Genomic DNA, 19,692 nt, shown 5'->3' on the forward strand with positions numbered 1-19,692 from the left:
ACTCACAACACACTGAATCAATTTGTCCAGTGAGCAGAGTGTCCTCTAGTTTCTGCAAGGTCAGCAGATCTTCCTGATGAAAACCACATCAAGCACCTGATAAAACTCAACTCTGTTATACTCTGTTGCAGTTTTTGGCTTGTATGTGCTTGCATCTGTGCTAAAACACTTAGGAAGTCGCCTTGGTTCTGGAACTTTGATAGGCTCTAGATTTAGAGAATCCACAATCACATTTCTTGATCAAAAAGACTTTGAAAGGCATCTTCATCTCTTTTGTCTTTCAAGACAGACTGCACACAAGAAACGTCAGCTTTCATGCCAGAGATAGTCTGTGTCTTTCTTTGGAGAGAAGCATTCAAACACTTCAATTCTCCAATCACAGCTCCTGCCAACACAAGACCCAGTAAGATCTGGCCTTTGAGAAATTGTTGGTGCAAGCCATTGGTGGTGGAGCACTAGGAGCATTACTGTTTGACATTTGTCTAGAAACAACTGAGGAAAGCTGTGATACTGTGCTCTTTGTTTCCTGAGCATACACAGTTGTCGCATGGCAGTGGGATTGGCTTTTAATAGGCTTCTATAAACTTGGGATCAGGATGTGCAGGATTTAAGCAAGAAATGATTTCTGAATCTTCGCTGTCTCTGTTTTCTGTGCTCAGTTTGTCTCAAACATTAGGTTCATTCTGAAACGGACATTACAACATTGTTACACACCAAATAGCTCCCTAGTATATTGTGTACAGTATAGAAAGTTGTACATTTAGTTTGTCATATCAATAATTGTTCCCTATCAGAAATGTTTTATTGTTACCTGCTCATCTGAACCTGCTGTTTGACTATTGTCCTCACCCTGTCCCTCACTGTGATGTACACATATTACAGTTTTAGCCAGTTTTATTGACTGAATGAACTTTTCATTAGTGTTTGTATGTCATTATCTGATCAGATGTTCTTCCTGTCCTTCTTTTGATTGGTTTAATCTGCTGCTACTTTCACATTGGATCTAAATCATCTGATATAAGAACAAAACCACTAAGACCAATAGGACCCTTTTTTCACTCATTTGGACTCGGTCTTGGACTTGGACTCGAAACTTTTGGACTTGGACTTGACTTGGACTCGAACCTCTTTGGACTCGGTCTTGACTCGGTCTCGACTAGTCCTGGACTTGGACTTGACTTGGACTCGACAAAGCCGGACTTGACTACAGCTCTACCAGGAACCTGTGTGCTGTTTGCTAACCCAATTCTGAGTTCAAGCCAAACTGTGACAACAGCGCCCACTAGGGTCACAGAATACGATGGTCAGAGAATTTGGTGTAACACCTATCAGTGATGCGCGGGTTGATCCGAAATGAGCAGGTTCCTGCGGTCAACCGCGGTTACGAGTCATTCAAAAATATTTGTAATGATATTCCGGTCGCGGTCGTAACTGGTAACTGGTAACTGGCGTGAAGATGACGCACGGGCTCAGTCTGCAGGAACACTCTTAGAAGAAAAGGTTCTATATAGAACCTTAAAAGGTTCAATCAGGCGCTATGTATTTGGAACCCCTAAAAGGTTCTATATGGAACCCTTTTTAAGGGTTCTTTGTAACCAAAAAGATTTTATATGGAACCTTTTAGGGGTTCATTCATGATTATTTATTTTGTCCTTTCCGGATTAAATATTTCATATAATTGACAAACATCAAGACCCTAAAATGTAAAAATGTAATTCACATAAAAAAGTGCATAGAACTAGTCATTTATTTATATTAACAAAAATAATTACTATTACTGAAAGAATGCTACAGTAATTTCAAATATTCAAGGCTTTAAATGTACAAATCAACCTTAAAACACCAACCATTTAAAAAATCTCATAAATAATGAAGATAGAGTTTCACCTGCATCTACATATTACAAAATAAGTCCATTATAAAATTACATTAATCTATCACTAATAAATAATGCAAATATACAGATTCATCTAAATTCCCATCAGGGTTAGAACAACATCAAGTATCTCAAAACTACAAATCCATATTAATATAACGCACAATGGAAATACACAGATATAGAAGTACTTCAAATCTACAAATTCATATTAATATCATTCATAAAGAATTGTAATTACAGATTCAAATTCAGATCAGCATTTGAGAATAACATCAATCGCCTCATATTTACAAATTTACATTAGCACTATTCACGAAATAAAGTATTATGATAATTGATTACACATGTTGAGCACTGGGACAGACAGTTTTTTTTTTTTTTTTTTTTTTTGGCTTCTGGAGAGTTTAAACAGGTTTTGCTCAACAAAATTCATCATGTGAGTGATGTGCTTGGGGTATTCCACACTGAATATGAAATATTTCCTCCATCACATCCATTTCTGCGCTCACAATGTCGACACCCTCCATATTGATGCTGGCTCTTTTTGCATGGAGGGGTTTGAAGCTTCATGAAAAACTATAGTCGGAGTTGGCTTTACTGATTCCTGCAAGTTGGAAAAACATATAAATTATTTGTGAAATAACTTAGAATCTTGCATACTTTCTTCCAAATAATTAGGGATGTGACTGACCATTTCTTACCACAGTGGAAAGGACAATTCACTGGCTAGGTGACACACGCAACACACGTCTTTCATTTAAATTGTGCAAATGTTTTTGTGAGAAACTGAGCAGCCCTATCTCAATTTTAACATCTTTGTATTTCTCCTGATATTACAAAACAACTGTCAATAAGAGTAAAACATTCTTCATTAAAACATTATTCTACAAGTGCAAGACATTTTTATTTAATTTTGTTATCACATTCACAGAGCTACATGCAATCAAGTGATCGTGGCTGTCAATTCTTTAAAATGATGGCATCTCAAATATCTGCTCATCACAATGAACGTCATACAGTTTGGAACTCAAGTTCAGATCATTTTCTGAAGCATCCAAAATCAAAGTACTTCTGCTGAGATTCTGAAGTATGCTTACAATGGACACTTCACTACTCCATGAGAACACAGGAGAGGATTTATGAATGGCAGGGAAGCAATGCAACTGAGGTTGTAAAAAAAATCAATATTTTTTTTTATAAGAATCAAATATTCAGACAAACCATGGTATAAATAGATTTATTACAGTAACCATTCAACAAACCAAACAACTAATGGTTGTGTTAAGGAAAAAAAGAACAGTTTTTCTGTTTTTGTCAATTTGCTGAAGTAAAGAGTAGTGTTCCTGTGGCTCAATTGGTAGAGCATTGTGCTATCAAACGCAAGGTTAGGGGTTCGATTCCCCGGGAACACATGATAGGTAAAAAATTGATAGCCTGAATGCACTGTAAGTCACTTCTGCTAAATGCATACATTTAATTTAATTTAAAATGTTCAGGACTTGAAGAGCAGTCTCTAGATTAAGATTAAGGTCCTTCCTAAACCGCATCTTCAATTCATGCAGCAACTACCAAAAAAAAAAAAAAGAAAGAAAAATTCATTAAAACAATTTTGACAAAAAAAAATTGAAAATGCAGTGGAAATACTAAACTCAAAGGAAACAACACTAAAAACAAATACTCACAAGTTGTGGAACCTGAAGAAATGGGAACATGTCCATGACCTCTCATGTTGATTTTGTCATTAAATCAACTCTTTTAAAAAGAGCGCATCTCATTAGATTTTTGATATGTTGGTGTAGTCAGGTTGTCTTTTACATAGTTCAGCATTTATCAAAGTAATGTGCTCCTGAAAACTGAATTGATCTTCTCCAATATTTTCCAGGTTTAATATAATCTGAAAAAAGTAGTAAATAACACAATTCCTATTGTTTATCTACAATCTCCTTGCATTACTGGTCAATAACCAAGCAATTTTAACACATTTGAGTGAAGAAGGATAAAACAGACGAACCTCCTGGGACTGGGTGGAAACCGGATTATCAGTACACAGGAGAACTGGAAAGTTTGCAGTCTTGCATCTTTTTGTTTGCTGAAATGAGCAAAAGACAGTTCATATAAGGACAATATTTAGAAGTAACATAGCACAAATAACTGAAAATCAATTATCAGTAGAATCAAAGCATTCATTCACCCAAAAAAAAAAAAAAAAAAAAAAAAATTCTGTCTCCATTTACTGGTTTACCTTTGTTGTTCCAAACCCACATGACTTTTATTCATGGATGTCAAGAATAATAAAAAACTTGATTTGGCCGTATGTCTCATACTGCAGATTAAAAACTAAGCTTAGGATCAGAAAACACAAAATTTAACAGTTTGCAACAAGCACATCAAAACTTACCGATGTAAGGCAACTTGTGACACGGTCGGTTCAGGCTCTTTCGTGTTTTAGTGTAAATCCGCTGTAGAAACATTGACAACTTAATTACTAATGGGTTTAAAGCGTATAAAAAGTAAATTACTTAAAAATATATTTATCTGACTTACCACAACAATATTTCCGTCAGACCATCAGCTTAAATCAGCAGACGAGGATCAATCTCTTCTCAACTGCTGGAATTCAAAAACGTGCACTGCACTCACGAGACAGCGCTGCGTGAATATGCTCGCGCAAATGCAAACAAATTGTTTACTTTGTAAAATTAAAGAAAATAATGAGTTTATTACTTCTTTTTGTTTATGTTTGGTGTTCAACAGATAAAAACAAATTTATCAATAAAGCAAAACTGTTAAATTGTGGTACGTCATAATTTCACATAAATGACAAAGAATGAAATTAATGAGCAGCAAACAAGGCTATAAGTAAGGGGCCGTTTACATATTGCATCTTTTTGAGCTCAAGTTCCTTATTTAAAATGTAGGCGCACAGTATGCGCGCTTGTAATGGAAGAGACCCGTGCTCATTGTTCCAGAATCATTTGAATCAGTTTGGGAGTTTGGAGCGGGTTCGCAAATCATTAGAATCAGTTCGGGAGTTCGTACCCGTTTCGCGAATCATTTGAGTCAGTGCGGGAGTTCGTAGCGGGATCGAGAATCATTTGAATCAGTTCGGGAGTTCGTAGCAGTTTCGCGAATCATTTGAGTCAGTGCGGGAGTTCTTAGAGGGTTCGCTAATCATTTGAATCAGTTCGGGAGTTCGTTGCGGTTTCGCAAATCATTTGAGTCAGTGCGGGAGTTCATAGCGGTTTGGCGAATCATTTGAGTCAGTGCGGGAGTTCGTAGCGGGATCGCGAATCATTTGAGTCAGTTTGGGAGTTCGTAGCGGTTTCACGAATCATTTGAGTCAGTGCGGGAGTTCATAGCGGGATCGCGAATCATTTGAGTCAGTTTGGGAGTTCGTAGCGGGATCGCGAATCATTTGAATCAGTTCGGGAGTTCGTAGCGGTTTCGCGAATCATTTGAGTCAGTGCGGGAGTTCGTAGCAGGATCACGAATCATTTAAATCAGTTCGGGAGTTCGTAGCGGGATCGCGAATCATTTGAGTCAGTTTGGGAGTTCGTAGCGGGATCGCGAATCATTTGAATCAGTTCGGGAGTTCGTAGCGGTTTCGCGAATCATTTGAGTCAGTGCGGGAGTTCGTAGCAGGATCACGAATCATTTAAATCAGTTCGGGAGTTCGTAGCGGGATCGCGAATCATTTGAGTCAGTGCGGGAGTTCGTAGCGGGATCGCGAATCATTTGAGTCAGTTTGGGAGTTCGTAGAGGTTTCACGAATCATTTGAGTCAGTGCGGGAGTTCGTAGCAGGATCGCGAATCATTTAAATCAGTTCGGGAGTTCGTAGCGGGATCGCGAATCATTTGAGTCAGTTTGGGAGTTCGGATCGTGAATCATTTGAGTCATTTCGGGAGTTCAGAGCTGGTTCGCGAATCATTTGAGTCAGTTTGGGGTTCGCGAATCATAGCTCTATATGGATAGGCATTTTTAACTAATTTAGTAGCTAGTTCTAATTACGTTTTACACGCATGTTTAGGTGTGATATGTGAACTGTATTTTTTGTTTTAATGATGTGCCTTTTAACAGTATCAAGTGTATTCAAAAACTAAACAAATCTTGCCTAAAAAGTGCACGCATCTAGGCTAATGTAAAGTTACATGATGAAGTCATACTAGTGCGCGTGGCGCGTGTGCATTTTGAGTGCGTTCTTTCACTGCATTATTCTGTGTATTCAAATGCATTTATGAATGCATGTGAATGATCACAAAATTCAAGATAAGGGGGTTAGAAAATGTATATATTTATATCATTTTATGTAGTTAATCAACATCACACGAAGAGTGCCATTTCAGTTTTTCTCCAAAAATAAGTTATAAAAACAATAATTTAATTACAAATACAAAATGTTGCAGAATAATGTAATATATGAATGAATAATAGCCTAAAGAACCTTTGTGCCAAAAGGGTTCTTTCTTGTCATTATAGAACTTTTTTTATCATAAAAGGTTCTTTGGAGTTGAGTAAAGAACCCTATGGTTCTGTATAGAACCCCAATGAACCCTTTTTTTCTAAGAGTGTAGAGATGGAGGCGGCAAAGAAAACTGGGGAGTAACGGCGCTGTTTTTGGCAAAACATGATTTTGACGACTTCATTAAGTTTAATTAAAAGATTTTTCGTTTTGTATAAATTGTATCTTAATTTTGGTCAATGTTTTATCAATCAATTGCCCGTATTTAATAAATAAGAAGCAAATATATAGCAGATAATGTAATAAGGCTCCAGCATGCTTGCATTGCACATGAACTGGAGGGCTCCGAAACTCTGCTTGTGTCCCACAGATTTGAGAAATATAGACTATACATTACAGAAAGCTTGAAATGTCTACTTTTAAACGAAAATATTCAAACCAAAACAAATAGGCTTCTCTGATTATGTAATCCATATGAAATGTGCATTTCTCTCCGGTGTGGCGAGTCCGCATGGTCAACTTCATTTTAGCAGCGACACAGAAAACACCAGTTTATTATTAAACAATTAAATGTCTCCTTGCTAATTTAGACACATTGATAATCATTACTTTAACCGGTTCTTTGTGGCAAGCCTTATGTGTGCGGTCATAACGCTAATTATCCTGTAGGCTATAGCCTAATTAAATTAATATAAAAGGGGAGATTTGTCCACGAATGGCTTAAATGAAATATCCTATATCACCTCACTGTTGCAAACGTTCATCTATAATGTATGAACATAATCCACACATTCACCCACACACAAACTTTAGTCAAAAATCGTCAGACACAATGAAGAACACATCTTGATGCATAGAAAGAAAAGCTACAGGAAAGTGATCCTTTGGGTTTGCAGAGAGATGCGGTCACCAAGTCACTGAGATGTAACTTCTGGCCACCCAGACTTTGACTTTCTGTAACACAGAGTTTAAACAGAATGTTTTTGTTTGTTTGTTTTTTCCACAATGACAAAATTAATTCTACACCTTACACTGTTGAGATGTAATGCATGGTATGGACACTGCAGTTATCCTGCAGTTATATTTTTAAATGTAAAAAAGAATTTGGTAATTAAACCAAATGTTTCAATTGCATTACATTATTTGGATTAAAGTTACATGTAAAAATAAAAAAAAAATAGATAAAATTGTAAAAATATAAAGGTTTTTAAACAATGAGCAGCTTTGTTACAGTCAAGCATGATCAGTTAGGAGTTTTAACTAAGACTCATTCTTATGGAACTCTGTATTAAATATATTAAAATTTATGAAAAGATCAAAACATTTTATTTAAAAATATCATTTATGATGTTTTCTTTTGAGTTATTTTTGTTTTATGAGTAGCCTATAAAACTTTGCTAAAATAATTAAAAGATTAATAATGTAATTTTGTTTTTCAGAAAAATATGGGTTTTGAAAAACGTTTTAGGTGAATTCACAGAAACTTTAACTTTTTTCTTCATTAAGGGCAGAAATGTTCAGGGTTATGAGCACCAAATAAATAACACCAGTGGAAATGAACATACAGTCTTGTTCAAAATAATAGCAGTACAATGTGACTAACCAGAATAATCAAGGTTTTTCGTATATTTTTTTATTGCTACGTGGCCAGTAGGTTCAGTAGATTCTCATAAAACAAATGAGACCCAGCATTCATGATATGCACGCTCTTAAGGCTGTGCAATTGGGCAATTAGTTGAATTAGTTGAAAGGGGTGTGTTCAAAAAAATAGCAGTGTGGCATTCAATCACTGAGGTCATCAATTTTGTGAAGAAACAGGTGTGAATCAGGTGGCCCCTATTTAAGGATGAAGCCAACACTTGTTGAACATGCATTTGAAAGCTGAGGAAAATGGGTTGTTCAAGACATTGTTCAGAAGAACAGCGTACTTTGATTAAAAAGTTGATTAGAGAGGGGAAAACCTATAAAGAGGTGCAAAAAATGATAGGCTGTTCAGCTAAAATGATCTCCAATGCCTTAAAATGGAGAGCAAAACCAGAGAGACGTGGAAGAAAACGGAAGACAACCATCAAAATGGATAGAAGAATAACCAGAATGGCAAAGGCTCAGCCAATGATCACCTCCAGGATGATCAAAGACAGTCTGGAGTTACCTGTAAGTACTGTGACAGTTAGAAGACGTCTGTGTGAAGCTAATCTATTTTCAAGAATCCCCCGCAAAGTCCCTCTGTTAAAAAAAAGGCATGTGCAGAAGAGGTTACAATTTGCCAAAGAACACATCAACTGGCCTAAAGAGAAATGGAGGAACATTTTGTGGACTGATGAGAGTAAAATTGTTCTTTTTGGGTCCAAGGGCCACAGGCAGTTTGTGAGACGACCCCCAAACTCTGAATTCAAGCCACAGTACACAGTGAAGACAGTGAAGCATGGAGGTGCAAGCATCATGATATGGGCATGTTTCTCCTACTATGGTGTTGGGCCTATTTATCGCATACCAGGGATCATGGATCAGTTTGCATGTGTTAAAATACTTGAAGAGGTCATGTTGCCCTATGCTTAAGAGGACATGCCCTTGAAATGGTTGTTTCAACAAGACAATGACCCAAAACACACTAGTAAACGGGCAAAGTCTTGGTTCCAAACCAACAAAATTAATGTTATGGAGTGGCCAGCCCAATCTCCAGACCTTAATCCAATTGAGAACTTGTGGGGTGATATCAAAAATGCTGTTTCTGAAGCAAAACCAAGAAATGTGAATGAATTGTGGAATGTTGTTAAAGAATCATGGAGTGGAATAACAGCTGAGAGGTGCCACAAGTTGGTTGACTCCATGCCACACAGATGTCAAGCAGTTTTAAAAAACTGTAGTCATACAACTAAATATTAGTTTAGTGATTCACAGGATTGCTAAATCCCAGAAAAAAAAAATGTTTGTACAAAATAGTTTTGAGTTTGTACAGTCAAAGGTAGACACTGCTATTTTTTTGAACACACCCCTTTCAACTAATTGCCCAATTGCACAGCCTTAAGAGCGTGCATATCATGAATGCTGGGTCTTGTTTGTTTTCTGACAATCTACTGAACCTACTGGTAACTTGTTTGCCACGTAGCAATAAAAAATATACTAAAAACCTTGATTATTCTGGTTAGTCACATTGTACTGCTATTATTTTGAACAAGACTGTATAAAATGAATGAACACACAAAACAGGTAAGGTCACAGATAAAATTGATCATTAACTTGGAAATAACTGACCACAGTTCTCTGAAAAGAACAATACTCTAAAAACTAAAGGTGCCTCAGAAATCCTTTTAAGTGCTCGAGGAACTAAAAAAGGCAAATCTACAAATCAGCCACAGTATATTCAACTAAAATTGTAAAAAGAAAAATATATATATTTTCCCCTTCAGATTGCACCTTTATCTGCCTTTGTGTGATTTTAAATATATATCGTTGTATAACTTAAATACTGCAATAACTAAAAACAGTTTTATTGAAATAGACTAAATGTTATATCATTTGAAGGTGGATAGTTTCCCCTTAAACTTTAAAAATATTATTGAACTAAATATGGCTCAACACGCTAATTTTAAGTTTAAGAGTAATATTTAGATTTATTACATTTGTGGGATGAAATGGAGACTACAATCACAAGAGCACAAACAATCATTTTTAGTCAGCTTTACTCATTATGTTCATGAGTACTTCTTTTACTTTTCTGAACTATTTGTTTTTGTTTATGTTTTTTTTAATAGTTACACACCCATGTGTAATTTACACATAACTTACATGAAACCGTTTTTTTATATATAATTTTCTCAGAATATCCAGTATAACTTACATGAGTTCTCTTAAAATCTCGAAGGGTTCACAGAGCAGCACGATGTAAGTATTTATTTATTTGATATTGAAATAACTGAAATGTTTTTCTGTTCTTTTTTTTTATTATTATCTTCTAGATTCTGTGTTGCTGTGGATGCTTGACTTCAGCAGGATTCTAATGTTATTATATACTGATAATTATAATATTATGTCATATTTTAAAATGATAATTTTTATATCTTTCAAAAACTTGAATTAATAATAATCAACATTATTTATATACCTTTTTCCACAAATGAAGAGATTTCTAGATGTCAGGAGTGAAGACATGAGAATACATTATTTCAGAATAAGCTCAATTCACAGCACATGTGCAGAGGTGTATAAATTCAATAACAGATTTCAACAAAGTGACAGATGAACAGAGAAATGAATCTGGTGTGTACTTGTAACGTCGCTAATGGAGGACAGGAGACAAATGCAAGTACGAGTAAGTTTATTAGAAGTATGATGATGATGGAAGGTCGGAGAGTAACGCAGGAACCACGGTGGCAGCACAGACTGGTGAGTTGAGACGTGGGGTGCGTTGAACGACGATGACAGCGGTGATAATCCAATAGTGGTGAGTGTATTCCAAGCGTGAAGACAGGATCCGACAGGACGGCGACAAGGCAAGGCAGGAACAACACGAACACGACATCAAACACCAGGATCTACAAACAACGATCAGACAACCAGGAAACGAAAGACAGGGTGTTAAATAGTCTGTGGGAACTAGCCGCACCTGCCGCTGATCAGTCGATCAGCGACCACACCCACATGAAACAATCAACATGACGTAACATGACTACAGCTGGAGACGGTGCATTCACGAACCGTGACAGTACCCCTCCTCCTAAGAACGCCTCCTGGCGTCCCCAGAATCTCTTACCTGTCGATTGTAATCATCGATAAGGGAATGATCCAGGATGTCCCTAGCAGGTACCCAACTTCTCTCCTCCGGACCGTAACCCTCCCAGTCCACCAAGTACTGAAATCCGCGTCCCCTCCTTCTAGAGTCCAGAATACGATTAACCAAATAAGTGGTCTCCCCATCTACGAGACGCGGCGGGGGAGGGACCGGGGTAGGCGGATTAATGGGAGAATGAAATACAGGCTTTATTTTGGATACATGAAAGGCGGGGTGAATTCTCCTGTACGTCGGAGGGAGTTTGAGGCGGACTGTCACCGGACTAATGATCTTGGTGACAGTAAACGGGCCGATAAATTTGGGAGCCAGTTTATTAGAAACGGAACGGAGAGGAATGTTCTTAGTAGAAAGCCAGACCCTTTGACCCACGACGTATACGGGAGGCCTAGACCGGTGGCGATCGGCTTTGGCCTTGGTGCGCGCCCCCACTTGGAGTAGAGTCTCGCGGGCTCTGGTCCAAGTGCGGTGGCACCTCTGGACGAAGGCGTGAACGGAGGGGACCGCAACCTCCGATTCCATACTGGGAAAAATTGGTGGCTGGTACCCTACACTACACTCAAAAGGAGATAGGCCCGTAGCAGATACTGGTAAGGTATTGTGGGCGTACTCCACCATAGACAATTGTTGGCTCCAGGAGGAAGGATTCTTGGAGACCAAACATCGCAACACCCTTTCCAAATCTTGGTTGGCTCTCTCGGTCTGGCCATTGCTCTGGGGGTGAAACCCTGAGGACAGACTTACAGTCGCTCCTAGTAATTTACAGAATTCTCGCGAAAATTTAGACACAAATTGGGGTCCCCTGTCAGAAACCACGTCTATCGGGAGGCCATGTAAACGAAAGACGTGGTCTATGACGGTCAACGCTGTCTCCTTGGCTGAGGGCAACTTGGCCAAAGGAATAAAATGGGCGGCCTTCGAGAACCGGTCCACCCCCGATCCTTCTAACCAGTGTCGCCATTCCTCCAATGCCATCTTGACTGCCAACAATTCTCTGTTACCAATATCGTAATTACTTTCTGCAGGAGATAAACGATAAGAAAAATACGCGCAAGGGTGGACCTTGTCGTCTAAGGGAGAACGTTGGGATAACACCGCTCCTACCCCCACCTCTGACGCATCGACCTCCACCACGAACTGCCGTGTGGCATCAGGGGTAATGAGAATTGGAGCTGAAATGAAACGGCTCTTCAGTTTCGCAAACGCAGCTTCCGCTGTGTTTGACCACCTGAAAGCAGTTCTGGCGGAGGTCAAGGCGGTCAGAGGCGCGGCTAGTTGGCTGAAATTGCGAATGAAACGCCGGTAGAAGTTAGCGAACCCCAGAAACCTCTGTAGGGCCTTACGAGAATCTGGACTTGGCCATTCTACCACAGCCCTAACCTTCTCGGGATCCATGCGTATTCCCTCAGTCGACACGATAAACCCCAAAAATGGAATAGACTGTGCATGAAACTCGCATTTCTCCGCCTTGACAAAAAGCCCATTCTCTAGCAACCTCTGAAGCACTCGTCGGACGTGCTGCACATGTTCCTGGAGAGAAGAAGAAAAAATCAATATGTCGTCCAGGTAGACATAAATGAACTGATCAATCATATCTCGCAGCACGTCGTTGACGAGTGCCTGGAAGACCCCTGGGGAGTTGGAGAGCCCGAAGGGCATGACCAAATATTCAAAGTGCCCTCTGGGGGTGTTAAACTTCCATTCATCCCCCTCCCTGATCCGAACCAAATGATACGCATTGCGTAAGTCCAGTTTTGTGAAAATAGACGCTCCCTGCAACCTCTCGAAGGCTGAAGACATCAACGGCAAAGGATAAGTATTCTTTACCGTGATGTTGTTCAGCTCTCGGTAATCAATACAAGGTCGCAGTGATCCGTCCTTCTTTCCCACAAAAAAGAACCCCGCCCCCGCAGGAGAAGAGGAAGGGCGGATGAATTTGGAAGCTAGAGAATCAGAAATATATTTCTCCATAGCCTCCCTTTCTGGCACAGAAAGTGAATAAAGTTTGCCTTTAGGCGGAGACTTACCTGACAATAACTCTATGGCACAGTCGTAAGGACGATGCGGAGGAAGAGAAGCAGCTTGAGACTTACTGAACACTTCCTTCAGGTGGAGGTACTCAGCGGGCACGTTAGATAAATCCACCGCCTCCTCCTGTAACACAGACACAGACACAGACGGACAAGCAGACACTAAACAAGACTCATGACACCTTCGAGACCAAGAAAAGATGGAATTAGAGGACCAGTCTACTTTGGGGTTATGGAGAAGGAGCCAAGGGTGCCCGAGGACAATGGGTGCCAGGGGAGAGTCCAGGATGTGAAAAGAGATAGTTTCGGAGTGGTTGCCAGAGGTGATGAGTGTGATCTCCTCAGTGCTGTGAGAGATAGTGGGGAGTTGCTGTCCAGTGAGGGCATGGACCGTGATGTGGTGCGGCAGGGTTTTGAGGGGAATGTGGAGCTTGTGTGCAAGGTGACGATCCATAAAGTTACCTTCTGCCCCAGAGTCCAGTAGTGCCTGACAGTGGTGTGTCTGTGCTGACCACCGCAGTCTAACCGGAAGGAGCGTAGATGATGGTGGTGATGAGGTCTTCTCGGCAGAGATCCCACCCGATAGTAGCCTCATGCGTACTACTGGGCTTGGCCTTTTACTGGACAGGTATGGGCTTGATGTCCGGCTCCCCCGCAGTACAGGCAAAGGCCCAGGGATCTCCGCCTCTCCTTCTCCTCCCGGGAAAGCCGAGCTCGCCCTACCTGCATGGGCTCGTGATCGTAGGTGGGGCTGACCACGTCTCCGCCGCTGAATCGCCCGTCCGCCGGGCCCCTGGATGGGGTGTTGAACAGCCCCCTCCTCTCCATCCGAGTGAGGCGGGCATCCACCCGTAACGCTAGATCAATGAGTCCATTAAGAGAGGGGGGCAGATCCAAGGCGTAGATCTCCCTCTGGACGCGGTCAGCCAGCCCATGCAGGAACATGTCCCACTGCGCCTCCTCGTTCCAATGGCACTCCGCCGCCAGGGTTCTGAATTCGATAGAGAAGTCTGAGACGGACCTCTCCTTCTGGCGTAACTCCGCCAGCCTCCTGGCCGCCTCCCGTCCTGCGACGGCCCGATCGAAGACCCGCCTCATCTCCTCGGAGAGCGCCAGGACCGAGTCGCAGCATGGGTCCTGGTTCTCCCACACCGCCGTCCCCCATAGTGCCGCCCTCCCAGAGAGTAAGGTGAGCACAAAGGCCACTTTCACCCTCTCGTTGGCGAATGTCCTGGGTTGCAGGGCAAAATGCATATCACAGCGGGTTAGAAATGCTCTACAAAAGCTGGGCTCACCCGAGTATGCTTCCGGGATAGGAAGACGCGGTTCCGGCTGGGAGGTGGTCACTGGTGGTACCGGGAGAGCGGGCGGTGTGGGTGGCGCAGTGGGCGCTCGAAGAAGATGGAACTGCTGGGTGAGCTCGGACACCTGCGTCACCAAGGCTTGGACTGCGCGACCAGTGTCGTTAAGAGTCCTCTCCTGGGAGTCCATCCTCCGAACACTGGCGCTGAGAAATTGCTCCAGAGATGAAGCTTGAGTACTCGCTGCCTCCATGATGGTCTGATCGTTCTGTAACATCGCTAATGGAGGACAGGAGACAAATGCAAGTACGAGTAAGTTTATTAGAAGTATGATGATGATGGAAGGTCGGAGAGTAACGCAGGAACCACGGTGGCAGCACAGACTGGTGAGTTGAGACGTGGGGTGCGTTGAACGACGATGACAGCGGTGATAATCCAATAGTGGTGAGTGTATTCCAAGCGTGAAGACAGGATCCGACAGGACGGCGACAAGGCAAGGCAGGAACAACACGAACACGACATCAAACACCAGGATCTACAAACAACGATCAGACAACCAGGAAACGAAAGACAGGGTGTTAAATAGTCTGTGGGAACTAACCGCACCTGCCGCTGATCAGTCGATCAGCGACCACACCCACATGAAACAATCAACATGACGTAACATGACTACAGCTGGAGACGGTGCATTCACGAACCGTGACAGTACTGAGCCCCAGTGAACACAGAGAGATCAACACGACACTCACAACTGATGATGCGTTTCAGGATATAGCCTTCCGTACAACAATATATCGAGAAAAACAGTGACTAGAAATGTAAAGAAACCAAGTTGATTCACAGGGTTTCCTAACAAGCAACCATGTTTTTTTTTTAAATAACCCCAAAAACCACGATAGGTGATTTTTTTAACACGACTTAACAAAAAAGAAGAAGCCGAAAGTCGCGTAAAATATGTGGTAAACATTTGTCATTTTGCATAATTTTAATGAAGTGAAGACCTGGAGAAAATCTGTCGTACACTTTATTGGCATATTAATAATTATTTTAACATTGGCAAAGGATAAGTCCCAATTATTTTCAAATGTACATGTGGTAAATAAAAGCTATAGAATAATACGAAATATATGTTTATGACCTTTGTTTGTGATGTTATGTGATATTTATTGTGATTTGTCTCACTCCTTATAACAGAAAGATCACAGCCATCTCAGTTCTACAGACATTATCAGAGTTTCGTTTTTTTATTGGCAATTTCACTTTGTCAGGGAGAAAAATGTCAGGAATATTTATGAAAAGTTGAACAAAAACTAATTTACTGAAAGAGCATTATATTTACGTAAAAAATATTTGATGAGATCATTTAGATTTTAAAAATTTATAAGCAAATGATAAAAAAAATATCAGCACACAATGTTTACAGATTTCTAAATATAAAATTCATTATTTTAATCTTGCATTTGATAATTGAGTAAATTCATTTATTATAACTGACAGGTGTGATGATCAGTGGGCTTGAGTTTTTACCTCCATTATTAGTGCATGGGTTAAAAAATGGATAGAGTTTTTCAGTGAAAGACTGAGCAGTGAAAGAGTAGATATGAGAGCTGGACTCCACATCATAAAAGGAGACCAGACCCTCCTCATAATCCACAAACACACCGACCCGCTGCGGCTTCACTCTCAGAGACAGAGAGACAGAAGGATCATCACAGGCTTCATATTTATCTCCATTCCTCAGAAACACAGTCCAGTATCCATCTCTGGAACTTGCTGTGATCGGTCCCTTCCTGTTAATGGATTCTCTGGCCACTCCTAAATCCCATTTAGTCTTTCCCTTCACCTGCACCTCAAAATAAAATCTCCCCGCAGAGAATCCCTCCTTTCCCAAGACATTTGAACAGTAATCAAATCTCTCTGGTTTGTCTGGGAGTTTCTGTCTAATGTCTCCACATCTCACTTGTTTTCCATCATCAGACATAATGAGATATGGATTAGCTGTATCAGGATCCAGAGTCACATCCACTGAGAAAACAGAGAATACAGATATTCTGTGATGCTGATGTTTTTAGTTAACCCAGTGTTTAATCAGATTGTAGTGCAGTAATGAAGCAGTGAGTGTATGAATGTAAACTAGTGTAGTGCAGACAGCACACTGTACCTGCATACTGCTGCATCCACTTCAGCTCTGTAGAGACTAATGACAAGAAAACAATCAGATCTGAAGCTTATATTTAAAGAACAGAGTACACTATCATGTTTCTATCTGATCAGTGTGTATTGATGTACCAGTTAGTGTGAGTTTCTCATCTATAGTGTCCTTCAGTTGAGTCAGATCTCTCCTCAGAGTCTCCAGACTCTCATGAGTCTTCATACTGATCTCAGGCCAGTTCCTGGTGTTTCTAGGGCTGCACAGGGATGAGTGACTCTACAGCAGGAGAGAGGAGAAATCCTTCAGCATGTCATATCCTGCATTATGATTGATCAGAGAGATCATGTTGACTGACCTGTAGGAGGTGGAGGTGATCTTCAGTGTGTGAGAGCTGCTCCAGCTCAGTGTTTCTCATCTTTAGCTCAGTGATCTCCTGCTCCAGCTCTTCAATCAGCTCTTGCTCCTGTTTCTCTGCTGCTTTCTGCTGCTCCTCCATCATCTCCAGCAGTTCAGTCTGATGTCTCTCAATGGAGCGGATGAGATCAGTGAAGAGCTCCACACGGACTGCTTTCTCCTTCTCTGTGTTTCTCTGCTCAACCAGGACAGGCAACACATTATTAGCAGTGTTTGCTAACAGAAGAATCTGTGTAACTATTGCTCATACATTTTTGTTCACATACATAGGCTACATGTGTTTTCAGAATCCCTCAAATGAAGTATTAAACTTCACTCTGCACCCTGGACGAGAGCAGAACAAGCCCTGGACATTTTACTTCTTGTTTTATTGGCTGTTGCTGGATATTTGAGTCTGATAGTCATCTGTCATTCGTTTGATTGTTTGTTTATTTTGTTATTGTTATGTCTTCTCAATGTTTCTAAACATTGAAGTTTGTTGAAAGGGTAAATATTTACATTTATTTTATTCTATTATTTTAAACTCACTTTTCGGACTTCTGCTGAGTGTTTGATGTCTTGAATCTTCTTGATTCTGTTCTGGATCATCAGCTGCACGTCTTTCTGTGTCTTCATCAGTTCAGTCTATAGAGAGAACAACACAGACACGTTTATCATAACACAGATTAAACTCACAATATGAAATCAAATCTGATTCCTCATGATATCAGTCCTTTAAAAGAATAATAACGTCTACCTTCTTCTCTTGACTCTCCTCTTCTATAGGAACAGTGTTGTGGTTCTTGTGGTCTGTCTCGGTGCAGATTGAACACACACATGTCTGATCATCTCTACAGAACAGATCCAGAGGTCTCTCGTGTTTCTGACATATATAGTCCTCCAGATTACTCACAGGATCCGTCAGTTTGTGTTTCTTCATACGTGTCACTCTCAAATGAGGCTCCAGGTGAGTTTCACAGTAAGAGCTCTGACACACCAGACACGACTTCAGCGCTTTCAGCTTTCTTTCCTCACAGAAGTCACACAGAACTTCAGTTGTTTTCTCAGGACTTTTCTTCTTACAGTGATCTACGAGCTCTCGGAGTGTGGTATTAATCTTGAGATCAGGTCTTTGCTTGAATGTTTCTTTACAGTTTGGACAGCTGCAGGTCTGGCTGTTGTCCCAGCACTTATTCAGACAGATCTTGCAGAAGTTGTGTCCACATGGAGTCGAGACTGGATCAGTGAACACATCCAGACATACAGAGCACTGAATCTCCTCAGACAGTGAACTCATGGAGGATGACATTACTGGAAAGAGACATTATTTAGGATTAGTGTGAACTCCTTCAATACTGTTTATGAAGAATCCCATGATGCACCTCATGAAGCTGGTTGAATGTAAAGAGTGTTTAGAGACAAAGAGTGCTGAAGAAACTCAGATATAAAGAGATCATGTACAGTCAGCTGGTTATTATTGTAAAATGAACCCAGACGAACTGATCAGAACCTAAATGTGAAGCTCATTACATAACCACTACCTAAATAATACATATATGTACAATAATTATTCTTGTTAAGATTAAATTATTTGATCTGCTTTACATTCCTGAACTGTACATATTCAATATTATAAAATAAAAGTCAAAGTCAAACTGTTTTTCTGGGTTATTGACTTACATGGAGGATAATTTTCAATACTCTGTGTCCTGGTTTTTCTTGCTGTTAGTGAAGATTCTGCCATTGTTCTTTCCCTCTTAAAGCCTTTTAAAGAAAAAAAATGATAGTTTAACTGGTTAAAATGTGAGAACTGATATTGATAGAAACACAATCATTCGTTTGAAACAAAGTGAGAGACTCGTAAACTTACTGAGCAATCTGAACTATGACCTGCTGTACAAAGTACAAAGATCAAGCTTTATATTTTCCAACAAACATATATATCTCCTTATCAAAAATTAGATTAATCTTTTCAAAAAATATATTATATGATCATAAGTTATTGTGTAATGTAAAAGTGATTTTCAGCTGCAGGGAAGCAGGTTTGTGTTCAGTTTGTCTGCAGGTCATTTACTTCCTGTTTTATCTGTATGTCTTTACGTCGCGTGACAAAATGACAGAAACACCAAACTTTGTTCGATCTAATGACATACTGTTAATACAATTCTTATATCATTTCAGCGCAGTAAACATCTAAAGTATCTGAGTATTTGACACGCTTAAACCTGCTTCTGCTCAACTCATTCCAGTCTGACATAAACTCTACTAAACCAGACCACAGCCATTAGAAACCTGTTCAGGACAATCTCTCTTATATTTCTATCACTCACCTGTGAGTATCAGATGTGTTCACAAGTGTCTCTGAACGACTCAATATTCTGTTGTTTAAAGAGTTCGATGGTTTCAGGTGTTCATATTGCTGTTGATCAAGTTAGTTTCTCTTTCTCTGAGTCTCTCACTGAAATACAGTGATGTTAGGCTCCTCCTGTAGTCACACATTTACATTCATCCCTGTATTCTGTGTGTTGCATCTGTTTGTATGTTCCTGTCAGCTCACGAAGAAAAGATTTCTGCAGACTTGATTATTTAGTAACATTTGTGAAGAGTTTCCAGGTCAAATGCTGCTCAAGTTACAGATGCTTAAGGATATTCTTTTCTATTCTTATGGTGACACTTACCTGCTTTTAT

The 19,692-nt window shown here is 40.2% G+C and overlaps 1 protein-coding gene and 1 long non-coding RNA gene across 2 annotated transcripts; both read right to left on the reverse strand.

The window, feature by feature from the left end:
• Positions 1-3,521: 3,521 nt before the first annotated feature.
• On the reverse strand, positions 3,522-4,609 carry LOC113100867 (uncharacterized). Its single transcript, XR_003289809.1, has 4 exons — positions 4,424-4,609; positions 4,278-4,338; positions 3,891-3,968; positions 3,522-3,773 (listed from the first exon to the last, which is right to left on the reverse strand). It is a non-coding gene; the product is annotated as an uncharacterized LOC113100867 (long non-coding RNA).
• An 11,276-nt stretch (positions 4,610-15,885) lies between these two features.
• LOC113100872 (E3 ubiquitin-protein ligase TRIM39-like) lies at positions 15,886-19,477 on the reverse strand. The gene is made up of 9 exons (XM_026265399.1): positions 19,335-19,477; positions 18,875-18,897; positions 18,685-18,768; positions 17,762-18,315; positions 17,554-17,649; positions 16,967-17,200; positions 16,749-16,887; positions 16,621-16,647; positions 15,886-16,484 (listed from the first exon to the last, which is right to left on the reverse strand). The coding sequence occupies exons 3-9, from the start codon at positions 18,746-18,748 to the stop codon at positions 15,937-15,939; spliced, it is 1,662 nt and encodes a 553-aa protein (XP_026121184.1). The 5' UTR covers positions 18,749-18,768; positions 18,875-18,897; positions 19,335-19,477; the 3' UTR covers positions 15,886-15,936.
• Between the last annotated feature and the right edge of the window lie 215 nt (positions 19,478-19,692).

Source organism: Carassius auratus, unplaced genomic scaffold (assembly GCF_003368295.1).
Source record: "Carassius auratus strain Wakin unplaced genomic scaffold, ASM336829v1 scaf_tig00217394, whole genome shotgun sequence".
NCBI classification, from domain to species: domain Eukaryota; kingdom Metazoa; phylum Chordata; class Actinopteri; order Cypriniformes; family Cyprinidae; genus Carassius; species Carassius auratus.

Excerpts from the sequence above, each read along its gene's own strand:
- LOC113100872 (XM_026265399.1), bottom strand. The coding sequence starts at position 18,748 with ATGGCAGAATCTTCACTAACAGCAAGAAAAACCAGGACACAGAGTATT. Across the intron at positions 17,650-17,761 it reads AGGAGAGTCAAGAGAAGAAG|ACTGAACTGATGAAGACACA; the intron begins GTAGACGTTATT and ends TTCTCTCTATAG. Across the intron at positions 16,648-16,748 it reads TGAGAAACTCACACTAACTG|AGCTGAAGTGGATGCAGCAG; the intron begins GTACATCAATAC and ends TAGTCTCTACAG.